At 43.3% G+C, this 25437-nt stretch overlaps 1 protein-coding gene across 2 annotated transcripts in view; it reads left to right on the top strand.

Annotated features, from left to right (window-relative positions):
* LOC139537567 (zinc finger and BTB domain-containing protein 16-A-like) overlaps positions 1-23073 on the top strand; it is a 160332-nt gene extending 137259 nt beyond the window's left edge. Inside the window, exons 5-7 of one of the 2 annotated variants that reach the window (XM_071339019.1) lie at positions 3641-3811; positions 14870-15037; positions 17866-23073. In XM_071339019.1, coding sequence (XP_071195120.1) covers positions 3641-3811; positions 14870-15037; positions 17866-18095 — 569 coding nt within the window. In that variant the 3' untranslated portion in view covers positions 18096-23073. Of the gene's footprint in view, positions 1-3640; positions 3812-14866; positions 15038-17865 lie in introns of both variants that reach the window. The other variant, XM_071339018.1, reaches the window with a different exon arrangement.
* The last annotated feature ends 2364 nt before the right edge of the window (positions 23074-25437 follow it).

The raw sequence follows: 25437 nt of genomic DNA, 5'->3' as shown, positions 1-25437 counted from the left end.
CTATTCACATACGATTCCCATAATTTAACTGTGAATAATACAGTGGCTCATTTGAAAAGCAACCGGTGAAGAGAACCCAGCTAGCAGACAGACGGTTGAGTTGGAAGACAGAGCAGCGGGAGAGAGAGCTGCTGCCATCATCCTTGCGGAGCTGAATGAGGAGAAAGAAGCTAATTGACTTCAGTCCTCGCTCACACCTACTGTATGACTCATGCGTTGTCATGTTCTAACAGCCAGCTAGACACACCGTAGTAAAATTGCTAATAAATTGCAACTAATAAGAAAAATGTTATCTCTGAAGGTGGTGTTGGTTGAGTTCATAGAATGCATCGGGATTAAACACAAGAGCACTTTCTACTTCACTTCCTCTCCTCCAACAGAAGAAAGGCCATGGCAGACAGACAGCGTCTAGCCCCATGCCCCACCACCACTACCAGCATGTACACATGTAGCTTTTCTCTCCTCTGTTTGTACCTCTCGTAGACGTGTCACTGGCTCTCTGGGAGTTTGCCTATCCATTAAGGGCCCCGTCCGGCTTCGCTTAAATAACTGCTGCCGCCACTCCAGGGCCATTAAGTAACCACCGCCGCCCGCCCAGCATCCAGACGAGAGCAGAGCCCCTTCCCCGATGTACTGTGGCCTGGCTGTTGGAAAGATTTCCAAAACACCAGAGCAGGAGTGAGACTAAGCCAGCCACCCCCCCCCCCCCCGTTCCTCTCTTCCTCCTCCACCACCACCTCTTTTCAAGTGTCACTTTCGACCGACTCAATTTTACACTGTAATAGACCACCTGGGTCAGCTACTTTTCTCCTCTGCTTCCACCTTCCTTTTTTATCACTGCACCTCCCTTCATCTGTCAGCCCTTCACCTTGCCGCCCCCCCAAGACTGGACCGGCCGCATCACTTTGGAGCACTTAATTCCAGTTAACGCTAATCAGTGCTACAGCACTTTCCCAACACACAGGAGGCCCAGGAGAAAGACACTGTCTGTTCACCTCTGTGTGTACCCCTTTCTCTCACTCTCTCCCTCTTTCGCTTTCTCTATCTCTCTTTGTAATGTCTCTGTGTCCTCCTATGTCCTTCTTCCTCCTCCCAAGCTTCCTCCTTCCAAGCTCCTTTAGTTGTCATGGGTTCAAATACTGTATTGAATTGCAAAGCACTCAAAACATGACATACAGACTCTGAAAGCTTGTATGTTTTGAGAAGGAAATAGCTTTTTTATTACTTTGACTAGTGCAGCATATACTGTAGTTCATATTGATTAATTGTACTCTTCTCTTTTGCTCTTAACAAAGAGACAACAACCCTCATATTTTCTCTGACCCCAAGATTGCAGCTGACATCTTGTTTGCACAACAGCATGGTAAACACGGTTCTTCTCAGAAAGACAGCTGCACTATTATGTCCATTTGTGTGAATGTATATATTGCAGGATGTATACTATTGTGGTGCTGGAGGGTGCAGGCAAAAAACTGAATACATGTTACTGTACCGCATGAGTGTGTGTGTGTGTCTGTGCGTGAAGGTATATCAGAGGTGAAAGGGCAATCTGTCTGCAAGAGCAGTGCCATTAGGATTAATGCACACACACTTACACACACTCATACATGCTGCACACGGTCATGTATGCGCATACACTCCTACACAGCCCTCCTGTGTGCCATTCACTTAACAGCATTTAACAGGTCTGGGTTTTATGGCCATATTAGTGTTATTATTGTGTGGGGGGAATACAATTACTAGTAGTTGTACATTGAAATGGGAGAAGTGGGTTCAGACCTGGGTTTAAGTAGTATTCCAAAAATGTCAAATACTTTGAGCGTTTGCTTAAACCTGCTAGGTTGGGTGGTTGTACTTTTGGGACTTTTTATTGGTTCCATTGCAACAGGTAAGCTCAATCGAGCACAGCTAAAGTATTTGAAATGATTTTGAATAGTAGTTAAACCCAGATCTGGTGGGGTTAAATTAGTGTTTCCTTCCACCATGTCCAGACTTCACCTCATCCCAGACCCAGGTCAAAGGCCTGCTAAAATCTTACATTCCTGCAGTTTTCCTCTCCCCCTTTCTCCCCCCCTCTCTCTTTCTCAAATTCTGTCACTCTCCCTTCTCACTATCTCCCACCTCTCTCATTCCCTCAATTGCCCTGTTCCTGTTTGCCTCCAAAACTACTCAAACCATTTTCATTTCTCAACTGGACATTAATTGTTTGTGTGATAGCCCTGAGGTAGTGGGCAAGCTCTGACCACTGTGCTGTCTCCAGAGCACCCTGCGTTGTTACATTAGAGCGAGAGGGAGAGAGGAAGGCCTGTCAGTCAAGCCACCTTAAGTGCCTCAAGTCCTGGAGGGATTCCAGTGAAAATCGGCCCCAATCAATGGCCCCCTTTTCATTGATAAAAGAAGAGGGAGAAGAAGATGTTGTGGGGGAGAAAAAAAGCAAAAGAAAGAGGGCTAGAGAAAGCCAGAAGGGAGTCTTGTCAGTATTTATTTGCACAGAAGCACCGTTACAGCCTCACTGTCAGAAGATTTAAGGACAGGCCCCGTTTTTGTCTCATCTTGTTGTTGTTTTTTTACCTTTCTCTCCCTCTACCCCATCGCTCTCTTCACCGCTCACATGGTTGCTTGAATTTTCCTCTCACTACCTTTTCCTCATCTGTCTCCTCTTCTCTTCCCCTCCCTCTCTCTCTCTCTCTCTCTTCCTCCCTCTCTCCCTCTCTTTTCCCCCTTTCCCTTTCATTCTCTCCTGGGTGTGGATGGGAGACAGTGATTGATCCAGGGGGAGGGCTGTCTCTGGGCCTCCCTCTCGTGCATTTATGAACATGAGTCCGCTGCTCCTCATAGATTTTTAAATTAGTGGCAGCTTTGCCCCAAAGATGCGTTATTGACTGATGAAATAGAAGCTGAGCTCTAAACACTCACTCTTTCCCTAGAGTTTTCCCCAGTCTGGTAATTGAAAAGTGTGTGTGTGTGCGCGCTGTATTCCTGTGTGTGACTATCTCTGCTGGAGAAAAATGAACACTACTTGTTGGGCTCGAGACTCAATTGAAATATAAAGCACATCGTTATACCTTTTCATTTGCTTAAAAAATTTATTTAGAAAACCTATCCTCAGTGGCCTCTATGAAGGCCTTAGCCATATTCAAGTGTTCTCTACCAAGCATGAGATACAGGGCCATTGCACATCCCATTGTGTTGACGGTTCCCTGTATGCTAAAACAGTCCTTAGCCTGCCTGTTATACTGCTCACATCGTTTGTCATTGCTCTCAACTTGGTGCTGACCTCTTGTGGTAAGGAATCACAGTTGCAATGTTCAAGCCTGTGTGCTTTTCCCAGTGGTGTTTTACAATGATCGACACCTCGTTTGGTTTAGGATACGTATTTCTTTATAAAAGATCTAACAGATCTCAAGAAATGTACATCATTGTACAATGAACAAGAATGTTGAATATCCACAGAACAGAGATGAAATGGTCTTTATTCAGGAGTAGGGCCAAGAATGACGTGTCATTTCACTACAGGACTGTCAACATGTTATGACTTGTCAGATTTATTCTCAACATTATCTCCAACTCAATTGAAGATACAAACCAGACTAAATGAGAAAAGAAAACTCACCTTGTCCTCCCTCTCTCTCTCCATTAGGCTCGGACATGGCCATCTTCTGCCTGCTGTGTGGGAAGCGCTTCCAGGCGCAGCCGGCACTGCAGCAACACATGGAGGTCCACGCCGGTGTGCGCAGCTACATCTGCAGCGAGTGCAACCGCACCTTCCCCAGCCACACGGCACTCAAACGTCACCTTCGCTCTCACACAGGTCAGTGGCAGTGGCGACGCATACTGTCTAGTAGCAGCTACAAAGTATGTGGACACCCCTTCAAATGAGTGTATTCTGCTTTTTCAGCCACACCCATTGCTGACAGGTGTATAAAATCGAGCAAACAGCCATGCAATCGCTGAGCTCAGTGACTTTCAACGTCGCACCTTCATAGGATCCCACCTTTCCAACAAGACAGTTTGCTAGAGCTGCCCCGGTCAACTGTAAGTGCTATTATTGTGAAGTGGAAACGTCTAGGAGCAACAACGGCTCAGCCGCGAAGTGGAAAGCCTTCCCAGAAGATTGGAGGCTGTTATAGCAGCAAAGGGGGGACCAACTCCATATATTAATGCCCATGATTTTTGAATGAGATGTTTGACAAGCAGGTGTCCACATTCTTTTAGTTATGTAGTGTATGTCAACTCCCCCTCTATCCTAGTGCACTAGGACACACTCCTTTAGGCTACTCATGTTCTCTCACACTAACCAGTCAACTCAAACTCCTCTGACTACCCTACTAACAAATGACGTTGTCACTACGTTGCAGATAGATTGTGAGAAGGTTGGTCATCACATTAGGCAATTTGTGAGGTAATAATTACACTTATGCTGTGGCAACATACTTTTGCAATGATGTGGCAACAAGTGAAAGCTACACATAGACCTCCTAAAGACTGACAGGGAAAAGGTTGTCAACACAGTCTCCTTAGGTCAGCAGCTGTAAAGGAATCCATATTTCTTATGATGGCGTGATGGATTGTTCCGTTGACGGACATGGATGACAGTATATTTGACTAGTGGCGATGTCTCAGTAGTCTAGCATGAGTTTAGACTCTAGAGCCCTGCAGGGCAACAACACGTGTCTCACCACATTATGCTCATGGCTTTGGCTTCTGAACATGGTTGTCTATTATCTAACTCACTACAATGGTTCTTCCTAGAAGGAATTGTGTAATCCCGACTCAAAAAGTTATTTTTAATTTTTTTATTTAATCTTTTATTTAACTAGGCAAGTCAGTTAAGAACAAATTCTTATTTATAATAATGGCCTACCGGGAACAGTGGGTTAACTACCTTGTTCAGAGGCAGAACAACAGATTTTTACCTTGTCAGCTCGGGGATTCGATCCAGCAACCTTTCGGTTACTGGCCTAACGCTCTAATCACTAGGCTACCTGCCGCCCTAGTCTACTATTTGCATGGCTGGCTGAATAAACAGAGAGATCTGGTCATTTGCTGAATAAATTCATGCCATGATCAAACGGAGCTGCTACTGTATATACCTCCAGGCTGGCTCGTTGGTGAGTAAAGGCAATGTTAATACTGTCAGTTGTGAGAAGGACGAGGCTGGTGAGAGAAATAGCCTGGCGGATGAGGTGATTTAGGGAAAAGCCCCTGTTACCGTGACAGAATATAAGAACATGGAAATGAATCCCATTTCGCTTGCAAAGGATGGACGCTCTCATCTTCCCTTTTTTTCCTCTCTATCCTCCGCCGTCTGTCTGCGACCTTAAATAACCGTCTCTATGTCAGAGCTGATCTAGCTCACCGGCTCACGGATAAATATTTGAGATGAAGGTGGCGAGATGAGCGCAGCCAGCTTATTTGCAAGCCGAGGTGCAGTGATTTAGTGCGAGTGACAAGGTGAGGCGGTCCTGTATACTGTACCTCCGCATCTGCTTCTCTGTTTTCGGGAGAGGACCAATGACGTATACAGTGCATTAGGAAAGTATTCAGAGCCCTTGACTTTTTCCACATTTTGTTACTTTACTGCCTTATTCTAAAATTAATTAAATAGGTGTATTCCCTCATCAATCTACACACAATACCCCATAATGACAAAGCAAAAACGAGTTTTTAGAACTTTTTGCTAATTTATTAAAAATTAAAAACTTAAATATCACAATTACATAAGTATTCAGACCCTTTACTCAGTACTTTGTTGAAGCACTTTTGGCAGCGATTACAGCCTTGAGTCTTCTTGGGTATGACGCTACAAGCTTGGCACACCTGTATTTGGGGAGTTTCTCCTTCTCTGCAGATCCTCTCAAGCTCTGTAAGGTTGGATGGGGAGTGTCGCTGCACAGCTACTTTCAGGTCTCTCCAGAGATGTTCAATGGGGTTCAAGTCCGGGCTCTGGCTGGGCCACTCAAGGACATTCAGAGACTTGTCCTGAAGCCCCTCCTGCATTGTCTTGGCTGTGTGCTTAGGGTCGTTGTCCTGTAGTAAGGTGAACTTTCGCCCCAGTCTGAGGTCCTGAGCGCTCTGGAGCAGGTTTTCATCAAGGATCTCTCTGTACTTTGCTTCGTTCATATTTCCCTCGATCCTGATGAGTCTCCCAGTCTCTGCCGCTGAAAAACATCCCTCCAGACATGACGCTTGGCATTCAGGCCAAAGAGTTCAATCTTGGTTTCGTCAGACCAGAGAATCTTGTTAATCATGGTCATAGTCCTTTAGGTGCCTTCGGCAAACTCGAAGCTGGCTGTCATGTGCCTTTGACTGTGGAGTGGCTTCCGTCTGGCCATTCTACCACAAAGACCTGATTGGTGGAGTGCTGCAGAGAAGGTTCTCCCATCTCCACAGAGGAACTCTGGAGCTCTGTCAGTGACTATCGGGTTCTTGGTCACCTCCCTGACCAAGGCCCTTCTCCCCTGATTGATCAGTTTGGCCTAGCGCTCTAGGAAGCGTCTTGGTGGTTCCAAAATTCTTCCATTGAAGAATGATGGAGGCCGCTGTGTTCTTGGGGACCTTCAATGCTGCAGATATTTTTTGTTACCCTTCCTCAGATCGGTGCCTCGAAATAATCCTGTTTCGGAGCTCTATGGACAATTCCTTCATGGCTTGGTTTTTGCTCTGACATGCACTGTCAACTGTGGAACCTTATATAGACAGGTGTGTGCCTTTCCAAATCACGTCCAATCAATTGAATTTACCACAGGTGGACTCCAAGTTGTAGAAACATCTCAAGGATGAGCCATTTAAACAGGATGTACCTGAGCTCAATTTCGATTATCATAGCAAAGGGTCTGAATATTTCAGTTTTTTATTTTTAATACATTAGCAAAAAATTCTGAACCTGTTTTTGCTTTGTCATCATGTCATCGTGTGTAGATTAATGAGGGGGGAAAAATATTGAGTCAATTTTATAATAAGGCTGTAATGTAACATGTGGAAAACGTCAAGGGGTCTGAAATTTTTTTTGTTTGTTGCTATGCATTGGCCAATGAGAGGCTTTAAGCCACCGGTCGCCCATATTGGCACTCTTCAGAAGAAGCAGTCCTCCACAGGAATGAATGGTATTTAAATTAAATATTTCAAGGACAGAATTTAACTATTGCTTTCTTGTAGTGGGGACAGTAACATTAGTTCTCTCTAAAAAATTATACTTTTAAGGAATGATAAAAATATATTTTTAAATATTTTTAATTATGTTTAGTTCACATAACTTTTAAAAGTATGCATTAAGTTGTCTGTAATAGAATAAACATGGAAAATACAAACGTAGACATTAATAAATGCATTTCTATAGCTTCCAAAATATTTTTTACAATGGTGGTGGAGTGCCAAGATGGAGGCGCGGTGGTTTCATAACAGTGCCCCCTGTCAGTCATCTAGTGTATATATAAACCATTGTCAGGGACACGAGGACGGTCCCCGTGCACGACTCCCTGAAATGTCATCCCCAACCCCAATCTCGGCATGAGCAGCAAGACGAGACAGCAGCACCGTGCTGTTTTGAACCTGATCCTCCATATGTGTGTATTAAATTGCAATGAGCCAGTCACAAGCACCCTGTAATATGATGTGGTGCCTTTGTCAAGGGATAAAAAAAATTGGCAAGTCGCCATGGTGCATAAAATAATCCGTAATTTCAAGAAAGGGGAAATAACTGGCAAATCTTACATGCATTTGCCGTTTTAATGTTTGTGTGTTATAGGGGAGAGATCGGATGTAAAAACACGCAGTAGCAGGTTATGTCGAGAGCAAAAGTCAAGCAGTCCTGTCTTCATCTCAGTTAGAGACATCATCGCCCTCTTCCAACAAGTCCATCATCGTCACTTATACTGTGCCTTCAGAAAGTATTCATACCCTTTGACTTACTCCACATTTTGTTGTTACAGCCTGAATTCAAATGCCTGAATCTCACCCCATAATGACAAAGTGCAAACATGTTTTTAGAAATGTTTGCACATTTATTGAAAATTAAATACAGAAATATCTAATTTCCCGTGTTGCTTTGGCTGTATGCTTGGGGTCATTGTCCCGTAACTCTTCTACCAAGTCTCAGGTTGTTTGCACTCTGAAGCAGATTCTAATCATTGATTTGCCTGTATTTGGCTCCATTCATTGTTCCCTCTATCCTTACCAGTCTCCCAGTCCCTGCCGCTGAAAACCATCCCCATAGCATGATGCTGCCACCACCATGCTTCACAGTAGGGATGGTGTTAGATGGGTGATGAGCTGTGCCTGGTTTTCTCCAGACATAGCTCTTTGCATTCAGGCCAAATAGTACAATTTTTGGCTCATCAGACCACATAATTTTTTGCATGCCTTTTTGTAAACTCCAGGTGTGCTGTCATGTGCCTTTTTCTCTGGATTGGCTTCTGTCTGGCCACTCTCCCATAAAGTCCAGATTGGGGAAAAACTCTAGACTGTTGTCCTTCTGGCATGTTCTCCCATTTCAGCCAAGGAACTTTGTCGTTCTGTCAGACTGGTCATTGGGTTCTTGGTCATCTCCCTGACCAAGGTCCTTCTTTCCTGGTTGCTCAGTTTGGTCGGACGGCCAGCTCTAGGCAGATTCTGGGTAGTTCCATATTTCTTCCATTACCCAATGATGGAGACCACTGTGTTCTTGGAAAATTTCAACTCTCTTGAAATTGTTTTATACCCATCCCCAGCTATATGCTGCACAATCTCGGCGATCTACAGACAGTTCCTTGGACTTCATGGTATAGTTTCTGTGGGACCTTATGTAGACAGGTGTGTTTATTTCTGAATCATGTCCAAATAATTGAATTGGCCACAGCTGAACATCACAGGTGGACATTATAGTGACATCTCAAGGATGACCGAAGGAAATTGGATGCACCTAAATTCAATTTGGAGTGTCATAGCAAAGGCGTGTGAATACTTACAGTACCAGTCAAAGGTTTGGACACACTTACTCATTCCAGGGTCTTTCTTTATTTTTACTATTTTCTACATTGTAGAATAATAGTGAAGACTTCAAATCTATGAAATAACACATATGGAATCATATAGTAACCAAAAAGTATTAAACAAATCAAAATATATTTGAGATTCTTCAAAGTAGCCACCCTTTGCCTTGATGTCCTCTTTGCATACTCTTGGCATTCTCTCAACCAGCTTCATGAGATAGTCACCTGGAATGCATTTCAATTAACAGGTGTGCCTTGTTGAAAGTTAATTTGTGGAATTTCTGAACCAGTCGGTTGTGTTGTGACAAGGTAGGGGTGGTATTCAGAAGATAGCCCTATTTGGTGAAAGACCTAGTCCATATTATGGAAAGAACAGCTCAAATAAGCAAAGAGAAATGACAGTCGATCCTTAATTTAAGACATGAAGGTCCGTCAATCTGGAATATTTCAAGAACTTTTAAGGTTTCTTCAAGTGCAAGACGCAAACACCATAAAGCGCTATGATGAAACTGGCTCTCATGAGGACCGCCACTGGAAAGGAAGACCCAGAGTTACCTCTGCTGCAGAGGATAAGTTCATTAGAGTTACCAGCCTCAGAAATTGCAGCCCAAATAAATGCTTCACAGAGTTCAAGTAACAGACACATCTCAACATCAACTGTTCAGAAGAGACTGTGTGAATCAGGCCTTCATGTTTGAATTTCTGCAAAGAAACCTCTACTAAAGGACACCAATGCAAAGAAGAGACTTGCTTGGGCCAAGAAACACGAGTAATGGACATTAGACCAGTGGAAATTTGTCCTTTTAGTCTGATGAGTCCAAATTTGAGATTTTTGGTTTCAACCGCCGTGTCTTTGTGAGACGCAGAGTAGGTGAACGGATGATCTCCGCATGTGTGGTTCCCACCATGAAGCATTGAGGAGGAGGTGTGGCGGTGCTTTGCTGGTGACACTGTGAGTGATTTATTTAGAATTCAAGGCACACTTAACCAGCATGGCTACCACAGCATTCTGCAGTGATACACCATCCTATCTGGTTTGCCCATAGTGGGACTATCATTCGTTTTTCAACAAGACAATGACCCAACACAACTCCCGGCTGTGTAAGGGCTATTTGACCAAGAAGGAGAGTGATGGAGTGCTGCATCAGATGACCTGGCCTCCACAATCAACTGACCTCAACCCAATTGGGATGAGTTGGACTACGGAGTGAAGGAAAAGCAGCCAACAAGTGCTCAGCATATGTGGGAACTCCTTCAAGACTGTTGGAAAAGCATTCCAGGTAAAGCTCGTTGAGAAAATGCCAAGAGTGTGCAAAGCTGTCATCAAGGCAAAGGGTGGCTACTTTGAAGAATCTAAAATACAAAATGTATTTTGATTTGTGTAACACATTTTTGGTTACTACATGTTATTTCATAGTTTAAATGTCTTCACTATTATTCTACAATGTAAAAATAAAGAAAATCCCTTGATTGAGTAGGTGTGCCCAAACATTCTGACTGGTACTGTATGTACATGAGAAATGTATGTATTTCATTGTCAATAAATTTACAAACATTTCTTAAAACATGTTTTCACTGTCATTATGGGGTATTGTGTGTAGATGGGTGAGAAATTCAGCCTGTAATGCAAAATGGGGAATAAGTCAAGGGGTATGAAATCTTTCTGAAGGCATTGTATGTCTTCTGCCTTCAACCTCACAGCTGCAAGCGCAATAGCTAGAGCAAGTACAATATGCGCAATAGCTGGAGCGAGTACAATATACACAATATACGCATGCTTGACACATCATTGTTTCGGTAGACCGATAGCTTTGGAAATCAGCTTCGCTGATATTGCCCTCTGTTTGACATTGGTTTACTATTGATGACAGAGCGAGGCAACAGATTTAATTTAGCTTGATACACTGTAATAATCTGCCATTTATTTATTCCCTGGAGAAGAGTACACTAACCCCACAGTCTATTTCCCTCTCACTTCTTCCTCTCTGTCTCTATTAATCTGTAATCCCCATTTTTATTCTCTGAGACATTCTATCTATCCCTCTCCCTCTTTCTACCCTCTCTCGCTTCATCTCTGTGCCTCAAAAGAGAGGCTGCACACACACAAGCACACACACACGGGCACACTGTTGTACAATGGGGTCTCATAATGATGGCAGCCTCCTCCGTTCTCCCTCCCCACCGCGCTTGCAGACGCGCGCCCTGGCCCGGGCCCTCGTTAATATTCCGTTGTTGTACAACGGTCGCTTGTGTATTTTAACTCGGAGCCCATTTGCCGTCTGCGGCGGAGTGTTTTGTGTTCGCAGCTGTGTTTGATAGCGCCAGGCTAGAGAGAGAGAGAGAGAAGGATAGCTAGAGGGGAGAGAGAGAGAGTGCCCTGGCAGTGACAGAGCCCCCTGATTTACTGATGCTTATCGCATAATGAACCCGCCCTCGGTGCCCACGGGCACACGGCGCTCACGCCAGTGCCTGGGGGAGAGGGGTAGACTTAAGGGGGGGGGGGTTGAGGCAGCAGGTACACTGTCCACACCAGCCCCCCCCCAGGGGGCATGGAAACGCAGGTGGCAGTGCCCAGTGTACCCAAGGGTCCACTCCTAGTCCACTGTTCTGCCTCAGTGTGCTGGATCCTCATCTCTGCCCCCTCGCTGTCATTAGACCCCAGCAGGCACTCTGTCTGACAGACACACAGAGAAAGGGAGAGAGGAGGGGGAGCAGCAGAGCGGTGCAGTGAGAGAGACAGAGATAGAAAGAGTTGTGGGGGGGTGGAGTGAGAGAAGGGAAAGGAGGGAGGGGAGAGATAGTGAAGGCCTTCTGATTTACGATGCTGTATCTCCAGTGCCTGGGAGCATAATGTATTCCTGACTAAATGAAGTCCTGCCTGGCCTTTGGATTGCAGCACAATGTGATTATGGCATTCGCTTACAAATATTGACTTTTTGCATAAGGAGCAATGAAGTCCCCTCCCTGCTAATAAGAATGACATTTTATTACTTACATATGTATATGTATATATGTATATGTGTATATATATATATATACAGTGGGGAGAACAAGTATTTGATACACTGCTGATTTTGCAGGTTTTCCTACTTACAAAGCATGTAGAGGTCTGTAATTTTTATCATAGGTACACTTCAACTGTGAGAGACGGAATCTAAAACAAAAATCCAGAAAATCACATTGTATGATTTTTAAGTAATTAATTTGCATTTTATTGCATGACATAAGTATTTGATACATCAGAAAAGCAGAACTGAATATTTGGTACAGAAACCTTTGTTTGCAATTACAGAGATCATACGTTTCCTGTAGTTCTTGACCAGGTTTGCACACACTGCAGCATTGATTTTGGCCCACTCCTCCATACAGACCTTCTCCAGATCCTTCAGGTTTCGGGGCTGTCGCTGGGCAATACGGACTTTTAGCTCCCTCCAAAGATTTTCTATTGGGTTCAGGTCTGGAGACTGGCTAGGCCACTCCAGGGCCTTGAGATGCTTCTTACGAAGCCAATCCTTAGTTGCTCTGGCTGTGTGTTTCAGGTCGTTGACATGCTGGAAGACCCAGCCACGACCCATCTTCAATGCTCTTACTGAGGGAAAGTGGTTGTTGGCCAAGATCTCGCGATACATGGCCCCATCCATCCTCCCCTCAATACGGTACAGTAGTCCTGTCCCCGTTGCAGAAAAGCATCCCCAAAGAATGATGTTTCCACCTCCATGCTTCACGGTTGGGATGGTGTTCTTGGGGTTGTACTCATCCTTCTTCTTCCTCCAAACACGGCGAGTGGAGTTTAGACCAAAAAGCTCTATTTTTGTCTCATCAGACCACATGACCTTCTTCCATTCCTCCTCTGGATCATCCAGATGGTCATTGACAAACTTCAGACGGGCCTGGACATGCGCTGGCTTGAGCAGGGGGACCATGCGTGCTCTGCAGGATTTTAATCCATGACGGCGTAGTGTGTTACTAATGGTTTTCTTTGAGACTGTGGTCCCAGCTCTCTTCAGGTCATTGACCAGGTCCTGCCGTGTAGTTCTGGGCTGATCCCTCACCTTCCTCATGATCATTGATGCCCCACGAGGTGAGATCTTGCATGGAGCCCCAGACCAAGGGTGATTGACCGTCATCTTGAACTTCTTCCATTTTCTAATATCTGCGCCAACAGTTATTGCCTTCTCACCAAGCTGCTTGCCTATTGTCCTGTAGCCCATCCCAGCCTTGTGCAGGTCTACAATTTTATCCCTGATGTCCTTACACAGCTCTCTGGTCTTGGCCATTGTGGAGAGGTTGGAGTCTGTTTGATTGAGTGTGTGGACAGGTGTCTTTTATACAGGTAACGAGTTCAAACAGGTGCAGTTAATACAGGTAATGAGTGGAGAACAGGAGGACTTCTTAAAGAAAAACTAACAGGTCTGTGAGAGCTGGAATTCTTACTGGTTGGTAGGTGATCAAATACTTATGTCATGCAATAAAATGCAAATTAATTACTTAAAAATCATACACTGTGATTTTCTGGATTTTTGTTTTAGATTCCGTCTCTCACAGTTGAAGTGTACCTATGATAAAAATTACAGACCTGTACATGCTTTGTAAGTAGGAAAACCTGCAAAATCGGCAGTGTATCAAATACTTGTTCTCCCCACTGTATATAGTATGTGTTATAATGCATTGTCTGTGTGAATTTGAAGGTAAATAACCTTCCATAGTCTGTCCACTGAGCATTAGCATGCTCTCCTCCAGATCTGTCTGATTGGGGCTCAGACTGCTCCTAATTAAAGGCAGGTGAATCTCAGCTCCATTACTATTCCTGTAGCATCGTGTGGGCCCCACCACGCTCTGTCATGGATTGTGATCTCTGCCGTGGCTAAAACGTTAGAAAAGAGCACGTCTTACAGCGGGAGACACTGATAACTTCATGCAGACAAATAAAGACTGTCACTTTTTTATAGATTTTTACCCTCCTGCCTTCTCCCTCTCTTTCTCTATATATCTATTTTTTTCTGTCTTTCTTATCCCTGCCCTCCCCATCCACAGTATCCCCCCCAACCAGAAAGCGTCATACGCCGGGCGTCGCATCACTCCAAACAGCCACTGCGTCCAAATGTGAATAACATTTAAGGCGCGTCTCTCCAACGAAAATAAATGCCAGAAGAAATTGACATTGTCTCTTGACAGGGGCGATGGGTTGCCCGAGCATGACAGTACATAACGAGAAATGCAATTTATTCCCTGGCACGGTGCCGCTCGGACAGCCAGATAATGAAACGCGTAGGTCATTGGCGATGACTTAAACCTTTAGCAGTGGAGTGAAATGCATTAAATATTGAGAACATTACACGCCTGGCAGCGCGGCGCATCTGTACCGGGGAGCGAATGATGTATGGGCGGCTGCTAGTCAGACACAGGAAAGCAATTAGTCACCGAGTGTTGGAGAGAGCCTCCGCATATCATAATATTACTGATTATTGACATCTGAATATCCATTACACGAGTATCCCCAGGGGGGCAAGGGTACAGTGCTCTAACTTGACCTACAAAGAGGAAGAAATTGAGTGGACTGGAACAAGTGTTTTTAAGAAATATGTTAGAATTTTGTCCCCGATAGCTCAGTGTGATTGCGAACCTATTCTAGCCTTTGTCACGTAATTTTCATATTCTCATTGAATTAAACACACTTGTACTTCTATAGCTTTCTTTCTGTATGAACTCAGACAAAAATAGCAATTTGAAACTGTAACAAAGCTATGAGTCCAATTTGGGTGTTCCCTTTTATTTATTTCCTGTCTCTGTCTTAGTTATTACATGAAGGACTGCGACTGAACCAAACATGATCAAATATTGTAGGAGAAATATCTTTGGAATTATGTTCAATTGTCTGTGTTGTCCCCCGTGTTCAGCAGGTGACCATCCATATGAGTGCGAGTTCTGTGGGAGCTGCTTCCGTGACGAGAACACTCTGAAGGGCCACAAGCGCATCCACACCGGGGAAAAGCCCTATGAATGTAACGGCTGTGGGAAGAGGTTCAGCCTCAAGCACCAGCTGGAGACTCACTACCGCGTGCACACAGGTATGCATTGTTAGAATCACAATGGATGGGAAAATCAGTGAAGAGGCGACTCCGGGATGCTGGCCTTCTAGGCAGAGTTGCAAAGAAAAAAAGAAAATATTAAGATTTGCAAAAGAACACAGACACTGGACAGAGGAAATCTGCCTAGAAGGCCAGCATCCCGAGTCGCCTCTTCACTGTTGATGTTGAGACTGGTGTTTTGTGGGTACTGTTTAATGAAGCTCCCAGTTGAGGACTTGTGTGGCGACTGTTTCTCAAACTAGACACTCAAATGTACTTGTCCTCTTGCTCAGTTGTGCACCGGGGCCTCCCACACCTCTTTCTATTCTGGTTAGAGCCTGTTTGCGCTGTTCTTTAAGGGAGTAGTACACAGCGTTGTACGAGATCTTCAGTTTCTTGGCAATTTCTCACATGGAATAGCCTTCATTTCTCAGAACAAGAATAGACTGACGAGTTTCAGAAGAAAGTTCTTTGTTTCTGGTCATTTTGAGCCTGTAATCAAACCCACAAATGCTGATGCTCCAGATACTCAACTAGTCTAAAGAAGGCCAGTTTTATTGCTTCTTTAGTTAGAAAAAAAGTTTTCAACTGTGCTAACATATTCCAAAAGGGCTTTCTAATGATCAATTAGCCTTTTAAATGATACACTTGGATTAGCTAACACAACGTGCCATTGGAAAACAGGAGTGATCGTTGCTGATAATGAGCCTTCTGTACACCTATGTAGATATTCCATAAAAAATCTGCCGTTTCCAGCTACAATAGTCATTTACAACATTAACAATGTCTACACTGTATTTCTGATCAATTTGATGTTATTTCAAATGGACAAAAAATTTGCTTTTCTTTCAAAAACAAGGACATTTCTAAGTGACCCCAAACTTTTGAACGGGAGTGTATGTCAACTCCGTTAAACTGGGAAAATGTTAACTCTGGTACGCTGATAGATTGTCAGTGCTATAGCACGGATACAAATGGCAGAACTGTTACACTGGGAAAATATCAGCTCTGTTACACTGGGAAAATATCAGCTCTGTTACACTGGGAAAATATCAGCTCTGTTACACTGGGAAAATATCAGCTCTGTTACACTGGGAAAATTGTACAAGCTTTCATGGCTTGTTCAAGAGAGTTAAAGGGTTAGTGTACAATGCTAATAGTTTCTACCAGTACAGTTCCCTCTGGAGACTAGTTAACTCACTGGAGATCCAGCTCGGCTCCATAACAGATTGAATTCAGTGTTGTAACGCAGAAGGAGGGGAAGTGTATGACAAGTGTTCAATAGTTTTATACTGGACGTTAAGATTGTCTGGGAGCAATGTGCGCACTTGATTTGCTCATTTTACAAAGCATACCGTACACAGACTGTTTTTATGAATGATTCCAAGGGCCAGTAAATACAGGCTTGCGGAGGAGCCACCATATTGATCCCAGGCCTTTACAGCTCCATAAATGTGTCAACCAGGTGTCAGTCGGCCGCTGGCAATTGTCACTCTCATGATGGCTGAATTTACGTCCCCAGATATGAGGATGAGAGGCATGTGCTGTGAATCAGGGTGTTATGAAGGGGACACACCACCTATTATCCCAGGTCTGCTGTTGAGCCAAGGTTTACCTGCTTCAACCCCCCCACCAACACTCCCCTGTCTCCCATTCAATAAGCCAGCTGTCAAATAAATGCCCCCCCCCCCGCCCCTTTTGTGGTGCTGGGGCCAGGGGCCTTAATTCGCGGTGAGCTAAAGCGCACTGGAGATAACAAGACCAAGTGACAAGCTCACAGTCAAAGGCCACTGCGCACAAAAGGGGGCCGCTTGATAAATCATCGACATTGGCAACCTTCCCCCCTCCCCGAGTCCCACCTGTCAATGGCGGATCAATACTGGTTCCCATTTGCAGTTCATTATTGCCCAGTTATCTGAGGCAACCCTGTTTAAAGTGTGGTTATTGTATACACTGCTGGCACGTGGGGCCTTGTCAGTCGACACGGCCCGTAATTATATTCTTGGCATGGCTATTTGCGTAAACACAACCCTGACCCCCTTCCCACAAGTCAAGTTTGGCACTTCTAAAAAAATATATATATATATATAAAAATAGATGCAGGGACACATCAGAGAGAAGCCTCTCTGTAACGTGGTGTGAGCGTCGGTATCATTCACGGCCCCAATCACATCCAACACCTCATTTCAAATGCCATTGGTAAAGGTCGGCATTTACATGTCTAATTTGCGCCTGTCGGATTGAGTGCCGGGGATTATTCCTAGCCATCCCTCTAATCATTTGCACGTTTAGGGAGGGCGCTGGTCCGGAATATCACATGCACTGGAATGTAGCTGCTTTGGAACAGTCGAGAATCAAATGTAATAAAATTGAAGTTGTGATTTGATGTTCCAAAATGGCATAGGTCCTATTGGTGATTTGATATTAGACATTAAATGTGGCACATGTACATCAGTGTAACTGGATAGGTGGGGTTTGGTTTGTAAAGCACATTTTAGGGGTGGTTCATATAGTGCACAGCTGCGCTATATGAAATACCATTATCCATTATCACATGCACCTTTCAATTTAGCCATGGGTGTGTTATAGACATTATGGTCATTGCTAATTGAGACCACTAGATATCGCGCTCTTTCTGCTAGCATTGACACGCAAAAGTGAGGAAGCTCTAGAAGAAAGTTGCTACTGTAATCTGCTACAGGTGGTTACACCTTGACAACCTTGTAAATGTAGGAACAACTGACTGTATGGGTCATATAGAGTTCCATTCCTCAGCCTGATGTTGTTGTTGTTGACATGTCCGTTGTTGTTGTTGTCACCCCCTCCAGGTGAGAAGCCGTTTGAGTGCAAGCTGTGCCACCAGCGATCCAGGGACTACTCGGCCATGATAAAACACCTGCGCACCCACAACGGTGCCTCGCCGTACCAATGCACCATCTGCCTGGAGTACTGCCCCAGCCTCTCAGCCATGCAGAAGCACATGAAGGGCCACAGGCCCGAAGACATCCCCCCGGACTGGAGGATAGAGAAGACCTACCTGTACCTCTGCTACGTCTGATGCCACCAGACAACAGCCGGGGGGAAGGAGGGCGGGCAGAGGAAGTGGGGAAGGGAGCGAGAGAAGGAGAAGGAGGAGTAGGAGGAAAACGAGGCCTGTGGCGAAGAAGTCAAGCGAGGAAATCCATGAGACGGAAGCACAGGCGATTTTCTAATGCAAAGAGAGTGAATGACAGAGGGGCACACTGAGGAAAAGGGCTGGGCTAGGCAGAGTGCAGTTCTGACCAGAGGACATTACCCCTTCAAAGTCACATGTCGTTCAGTACATCCATAAACGTTTTGTTTCAAGTTGTTTTCAAATTGCCTAATGCAAAACCTGTGGGTGTACCCTCATCGATGGACCCGCATCAATGGAGTTTGTTGTCCTTAAGTCTACCCACAGACTCGAAAGATGTCACCCAAGCCACACCTGAAACTGAACTGAAATGATTCTCAAAGGCTATATGAACCCACACATCCCCATCATTTAGACCACTGGCCATCCCTAAATGTAGTTTTGACACCCTCACCTTTTCTGGTAAGGGATTGTATCCTACTGTAACTTGGTGGGTCAATCCTCTCATTACCTGATACTACAGATCCCTTCCTGATTTGATTGGATTACACTAGACACCAAGTCATGTCCTGCTTGAGGAACATGTCACAGTTGACCCCTACTACCCATCCCATTGTTTACCAGAGTGCTCCAAAATGGTGTCTTCAGACCTGGTGGCACAGAGCACTTACAGTGGTGTCATTCAGATAGCCCTCGAGAATCAGAGCCTAAAGGCTGGCTCATGTGTCACATGTCAGCCAGACCTATGGCAAAATAGCACCATGTATTGTACTGCATCAACATAAGCAAAGTTGAATTGGATTGGGGCACAACACCCCTGTACCCACGCAGAGGGTTATCTTTTGTTCAGCAAGGGAGATGAACAGAGGATGATATTCCCATATCGAAAATGTCCTCTTCCCGGTGAGCTTCCAGGGTTCTGTTGGATAAGGGCTGAAAACGGCTGAGGCCACTAGTCGGGTTTCGCCGTAGCCTCTCGGGAGTCGAACCATGACTGTCACTTTTTTATTCTCCTTATCTTTGTCTCCGCATCAGTTTATCATAGCTTCATTGCACAGGTAAAGACATGTTACGACAGCAGTCTCTGTTTGATGTTTCTTATATCAGATATATTTTTAAGGGGAAGCGAAGCCGCTGCTCTGTTTTCTCTTAAACCATGAGTCTCTATACAGCATTAACTGGAGATGTCTCATTTCTTTCCGCTATAGATACTGGACTGATATAAATGTAAGCAGATCATCATCAATTACACTAAATTGCAGTACGTTGTCTGACTCATAACATTAACTATTTTCTCACATTAATAATCTCATATTCTCTATATGCCATGGTGATGGAGACCAAAATGACAAAGGCTGCTGTGGATTGAGGTCAGGAGCTATGACGTGGAGGGGTAGCACCAGTAAAACCTCCAAGGGGTGGTTGTAATGCCTTCATGATGCGACTATAAGGAGATATGGCACTTGTTATAACAGATCGTATGTACTGTTATGAGGAGTATAACCATGAATGTGATACCAGGTGGAAAATTGTTTCATAAAATTGTAATAGTGCTATATCAATAAAATATGTTGTCATAACCTGTTGACAAGCATTATATCTGTTCATATGGCAGCATAATGAAGGCATTATGAGCATCACTGTCAGTTCAATGTTAATTGGGATAATCACACTCAACTATTAGCGGGGGGGGGGGACTAAACTGATTGGAGGAGACATGGCCTGGCCAGCCCAGGGTGCGGACGGTAAAAAGACACAATAAATCAACTCTTAATATATGGTTTTGTTTCTTCGCTTTGTCTTTTTCCTATTATATCTCGATTTATCTCAGCACATTGTACTTGAATTACCTCGTTTTTTGTGACCTCGTGCTTGTTTTTAGTTCCCTTGTGTTTTTTTGTTTAATTTTGTACATGTTCTTACTTTTTGTGAGCGTGTGTCCGAAAGCCGCACTATTGCGCGAGGGAGATGTGATAAAGCAATGTGTACGTGCAAATGAGTGCCATGGTGAAAATAGATTTTTATTGCTGTGTATTTTTGTGCATTATTGTTACCAAACTTGGTATTTTTTTTATTAACCCTGCTTGTTGAAGAGCTGGTGGGTTTGGTCATTCTTATAAAAGCTACCTCTAAGTTGTTTTGTTTTCATTTTTGTAAAAGCACGTTATTTTGTGTGTTTGTGTTTTGCATCATTGCAACTTCATCTCATGCTTTCAAGTGTTGACTTATTGTCTTTTTCATATGTGTAAGTGACATTTATATAAAGGGTAAGATTGATGGGGAAATATAAAACAAGAGTTTATTCTTATCTTACAGTCCCCCCCTGACAGTAACCTTAAGAACAGAGAAGAGATGTTGAAGCCTTAAGTATGGGGTAAGAGGGATGTACGCAGTAGAAGAAGTAATAGTACTTTTAAGAGTTAAAAAAAAAAGCGTTAAACTTGAAAATATGTGAATAGAATTGTAGTTTTGTAATGTGAAAAAAAAGGTTCACCAATGTTGAACCACCAAGAACAGGTCATATATGCAGCGATGCAGTGTGCGTTGGACAATTGGGACTGCAAGTGTTAATCAAAGAAAAAAGGAAGGTTAGAAAAAAAGAGATAATCTTGGTTGACAAGTTCTCTCGAAATGAGTGTATTCCTGAACAAGAGCCAACAGAGGCAGTTTGATATATAAAAATTGTAATATTTTTGTATTCAGTGTCAGTCCCTTTCCATTTGTCGAGGGTTTCAGCAGGGCATATATTTGTATATATATTTTTTTTTTATTACCTAGTTTTTTCTCTGGTTTTGAATCTTTTGCCTTGCTCCTCTTTGGTAATGTTAAATGTGTGAATATGTTGTGGTAAGTGTTGCTTTCTGGATGTCAATGCATTGTAGGTGAAGGACTAAATCTATCGGCCATAAACGTGCGTGTGGAACAAAATATAATAATTTAAATTGGATGGCAGGGATGCTGCCATCGGTCAATTAGTACACGTCATTCACAAATTTCAATCAACTTTTATTGCCAACATTTTGTTTTTGTACTTGAAGTGATAAAAAAAAGATGCAATGGCATGAACGTGGTCGTATTGGCTATGATTGTCTTGCCATTGTATTATCGAACACTGTGAGCCGAGGGATTTCCCTCGTCCAATATTCATCCACTATAATAACTTCAGTCACCAAATCAGAGTGCCAGGCCAGAGAGCCTGAAACAATCTCATCAAACTTCAATAACTAGAGAGATTCAGTCTCCTATCATTGTTCTCTGAATGTTTTGTACTTTTTTTGTGTGTGTGCATAAATGAAAGTGTATCTGTGGGAGCGCGTGCGTGTATTAGTGAAAAATGCACAAATTAGATCAGACACAAAATAAAAACAATGCTCTGTGCCACTTTTCTCTCAACATGTTGGGAAAAAAATACATTGGCGTTGATATAGTTCTTCCCTCAATGTTACTCTGTTTCTGTAATATCGTTGTGCCTAAAATGGAAATTGTTCAACAAAAATGTCCAGTTATATCTGCTTTGTTTCTGTACTTTCAGAAGATAATTAATGGTGTCTCCAGCACTCTAGGGATGTCATGATGATTTGAGATAACTGATTTCTGATTTAGAATAAAAAAGGAGTTGTTCTGGAGGGCTGCATTAGCCTAAAATTGGTAGTGGGTAAACCACCTTTGATGTTTTTGTTTGTAATTGACACCTAAAAGCAATGTAACTTGTTTACGCACAAAAAGCAAGGAAGAAAAAGTGTCCCAAAAATACAGACTATGGAGCTTGAGAGTATAAGACATAAAGATGATAACATTCACGGGCCATGAAAATTGTATGCATTTTGCTTTTTCAATCTGTTCTGAAGGACTGTTGCCTGTTCATTTTGGAAATAAGTCTTAAGTATGTTTTTTGGTTAATAATATTTTGCTGTCAGCAACAGGTTTACTGAGCAGTTAATGTCCTTCCAACCTCCACTTTGGCAGCTTGTCAAACCCATAGCGTTGCCCCAGCTTAACATTAACACTTGTTTGTTATAAAGTACTTGTTCTTAAGATAAGAAAAAAATTCAAAGACGAGCCTTACAAAATCATGGCATCCCTGGAGTAGGCACTCTGTGTTTCAGTGTGGTGTTCTAGAACGAGTAGCCATTTCATGCAGTGTTGCCATGCATGTGCCATTTGAGGTCCAGACTAAACTGTTTGAGTATCAAAGCACCAAGACATTGTCTTTTTATATTAGCACTGAGGACCAATTGCCCTGTCGGACCAAGCATTACAAAGCTTTTCTCTCTCTTTCTCTCTTTCTGGCTTGTCTGTCATTTTGTTTCATTCTTCCTTGTTGTGACAGCACAAGTGCCAGTCGAGTTGCTCTGTATTAAGAAAATAGTGTTTTTATTATTATTTGAATTCTTATCGTTTTCGTCTACCTCAGCACCTGATCTTAGCCTAATCTTAGAAGGTGCCCAATTATTATAATTTAATTTCTCCTTTTTTTGTAATTTGAATAAAAATGATTTAATTTGCATTAGAACTTTGCAAAGGTCCTTTGTCTTTCCAGCGATTAGCTGTGTGTCTGTGGCCCTGCTTCACATGTTAGTTGTGCCACGGATCCCAGCATCTGTCTGTTGATTTAGTTTTTTTTCTTTCCGTGTAGGATCAGACACATCTCTTTGTAAAATTTCAGTGTTTCTATGATGGAGTGTGAAAAAAAAAAAAAATAAATAAGAGATTTAAATGCTGCAGGTTTTATTATCCATGTTGTCACTAAGTACATTTTGTGCCTTCGATAGTGAAAGATAATATTTTTTACATCCTACTAACAGTAGATTGTTTTGTAGTGAACATTTTTTTTGTATTTTTATTTATGAGTCTCAGAAAAATAACGATGTTCAGTTGTATACCTTCAATCTGCAGTTAGAAAATCAATAAAAAATGGACTCAAGTTTGTCTGCCTGTTTTCTAATGTGGTGCTTCCCTTCTCTTTCTGGGTGACCCATTACTCATATAGTCTGTGGACTCTTCATGTGATAAAATGCTGGGTTCGTTGTCTGAGTCAGGCACAGGACACAGGTTTGAGAAAAACACAAAAGTCTTTACTCAAAATATTATACAAAACCAGAATATCTCCAACAAGGAAACATAACGTATAGAGAAAACCCTCCAACACACACGGTAACACAAAACAATCACGGACAAAACAGAAAGGTAGACAAGAGGGTAAATAAGGAACATAATAAGGGAATAGAAATCAGGTGTGCGTAATCAAGACAAAACAAAAGGAAAAAGGAAACATGGGTCGGTGATGACTAGAAAGCCGGTGACGTCGACCGCCGAACGCCGCCCGAACAAGGAGAGGAGCCGACCTCAGCCGAAGTCGTGACACTTCAGATGCCAACCCACAGTTCGATACTGTATAGATACTAAAAATGAATTACAGGTTTACACAATGTTAGAGAGCCATTCTGCTGTTCTTGTTATGCAGAACTGTGTCCTTCAAAAGCAGCTCTGTAAACATGGGTAACAACCATGAAGTCACTGGGAGGACCGTTGCTGCAGCTGACAAATGAAGATGCATAGACCGCCCCCCATGAGATTCTCCCCAGCTTCCCCTCCTCTCACATCTGTAGGCAACAGCTTTTCTCATTCAACACTTTTCTCTCTTCCACCAGTCCCACTTCTCTGTGCACAAAAAATATATGTCTTGATCCTCAACCCTCTGTCATCCCTTTTTGTCAATTTCTTTAAAAGCACCGGAGGAATTGGAATTATGGTGATTTGAATAAGTCAGTTGGGGTACAGAGGGAGTATTATATTCCACTATACTAGTGATGGGGTAAAGATGTAGTACTCACTGCTCAGTTCTTAAATGCATTTAGTCACCTAATGCCAGAAAAGCCTTGCCAAGCAGAAGGTATTAAATCAAGTCAAATAAATGTAATATGCCGCCACTGCCACTTCTTTTACTAGTGTCTCTTTATTCCCTGTGGCTGCTTTCCACTACGGGACCTCATTTGGGTATAGTGTAAGTGGGCCGTTAAGTGTAGCACAGAATATATGATCCACTACAGGAGGCTGATGCGAAGCCATGTTAAGTTGCATATGAAGAGGTAATTTGTGTTGTTGACCACAGCAGCACCCCCTGCTGTTGAGCTGTAGCGAAAAGCCTCTTGAGTAAGAACATGACATGGCCAGTGTTGTGGCTGGAATTATTACATCTACCAGACAGTAGAGCCATGGGTATGTGTTCTGCATGTAGAATGACCAGATAGGTATTTTCTGACAGAGACAGTAGTCTGTTGACATAGAACCAAATGGAAGTGCTAATGGTTAGCATTGTGTCAGTGCTTGCCTAGCGACCATGTCCTACATTCCTCTCTCATTATGTAGGTAATAAATGCTATCATTAGATATGCAGGGTGCACGCCATTATTGCTGCCACCCGGGTTGCTGTTAGGGGGGAAACGGGGCGAGACACTAATGGTTCAGTTTTTCTGTGCATCTAGGAAGCGATACAAACATGGCATTATACTAAACTGAGCTATCTGGTGGGCTTTAGTATTGCTCACTTTCTATCTTTCCCTCTATCTTTCTCTCACTCTCTCTTTCTAGTGCTCTCTATTTTCCTCTCCTCTATCCTTCTTCCTTCCCCCACCCCACCCCCTCTCTCTGGCTCTGTCTGTCTCTCTTTCTCGCTCTCTGTGTTATTTGGAACCATTTTGCTTTGGAAGGTTGTGCTAACTAGATGGACAACATTACACCTCAGCAACACACCAGACTGACAAGCAACTCATCTAGACACTCTCCAAACACTCCTGGAATCACAGCACAGGCTTAGATGTCCTTCTTTTCCAGATCACCACCATCATATTCACGTCAACATTATTATTTCAAAGTCCTGTGCTCATTAGACAAAGTATTATAGCAACCTGAATAATTGGGCTCATCATTGTTTCTCCCAGAGATGAGAGCCCTTCTTTCAATCTGGAACATCTAAGATCGGCTTCCTTATAGCTGACCTAACCAGGTTAATCAAGCCAGGAGACCCTGCCATCTGTTTCGGCGCAAACAAGAGACCAGAGGTTCTCCTTCGGCTCCCTATTATAGCAGACAGCCCTCTCCCTTCCCAGCTGTCTTTTGGCAGCATATGCAGACCCTGACCTCTCCCCTCAGAAGGATCAGCTAATGAGCTACTTTTCTTTAGCTATTCACTCCATCACCACCGGCCTCTGCATATCAAACCCAATGTGGCTAGTCGTAGTGGAGAGTTAGGCTGTCTTGGACTATCTTGATTGTTTTAAGGGTCTTT

The sequence above is a fragment of the Salvelinus alpinus genome, chromosome 13 (assembly GCF_045679555.1).
Source record: "Salvelinus alpinus chromosome 13, SLU_Salpinus.1, whole genome shotgun sequence".
In the NCBI taxonomy this organism is placed as follows: Eukaryota; Metazoa; Chordata; class Actinopteri; order Salmoniformes; family Salmonidae; genus Salvelinus; species Salvelinus alpinus.
The sequence above is the reverse complement of the archived record's forward strand: the minus strand, read 5'-3'. Positions and strand labels throughout refer to the sequence as shown.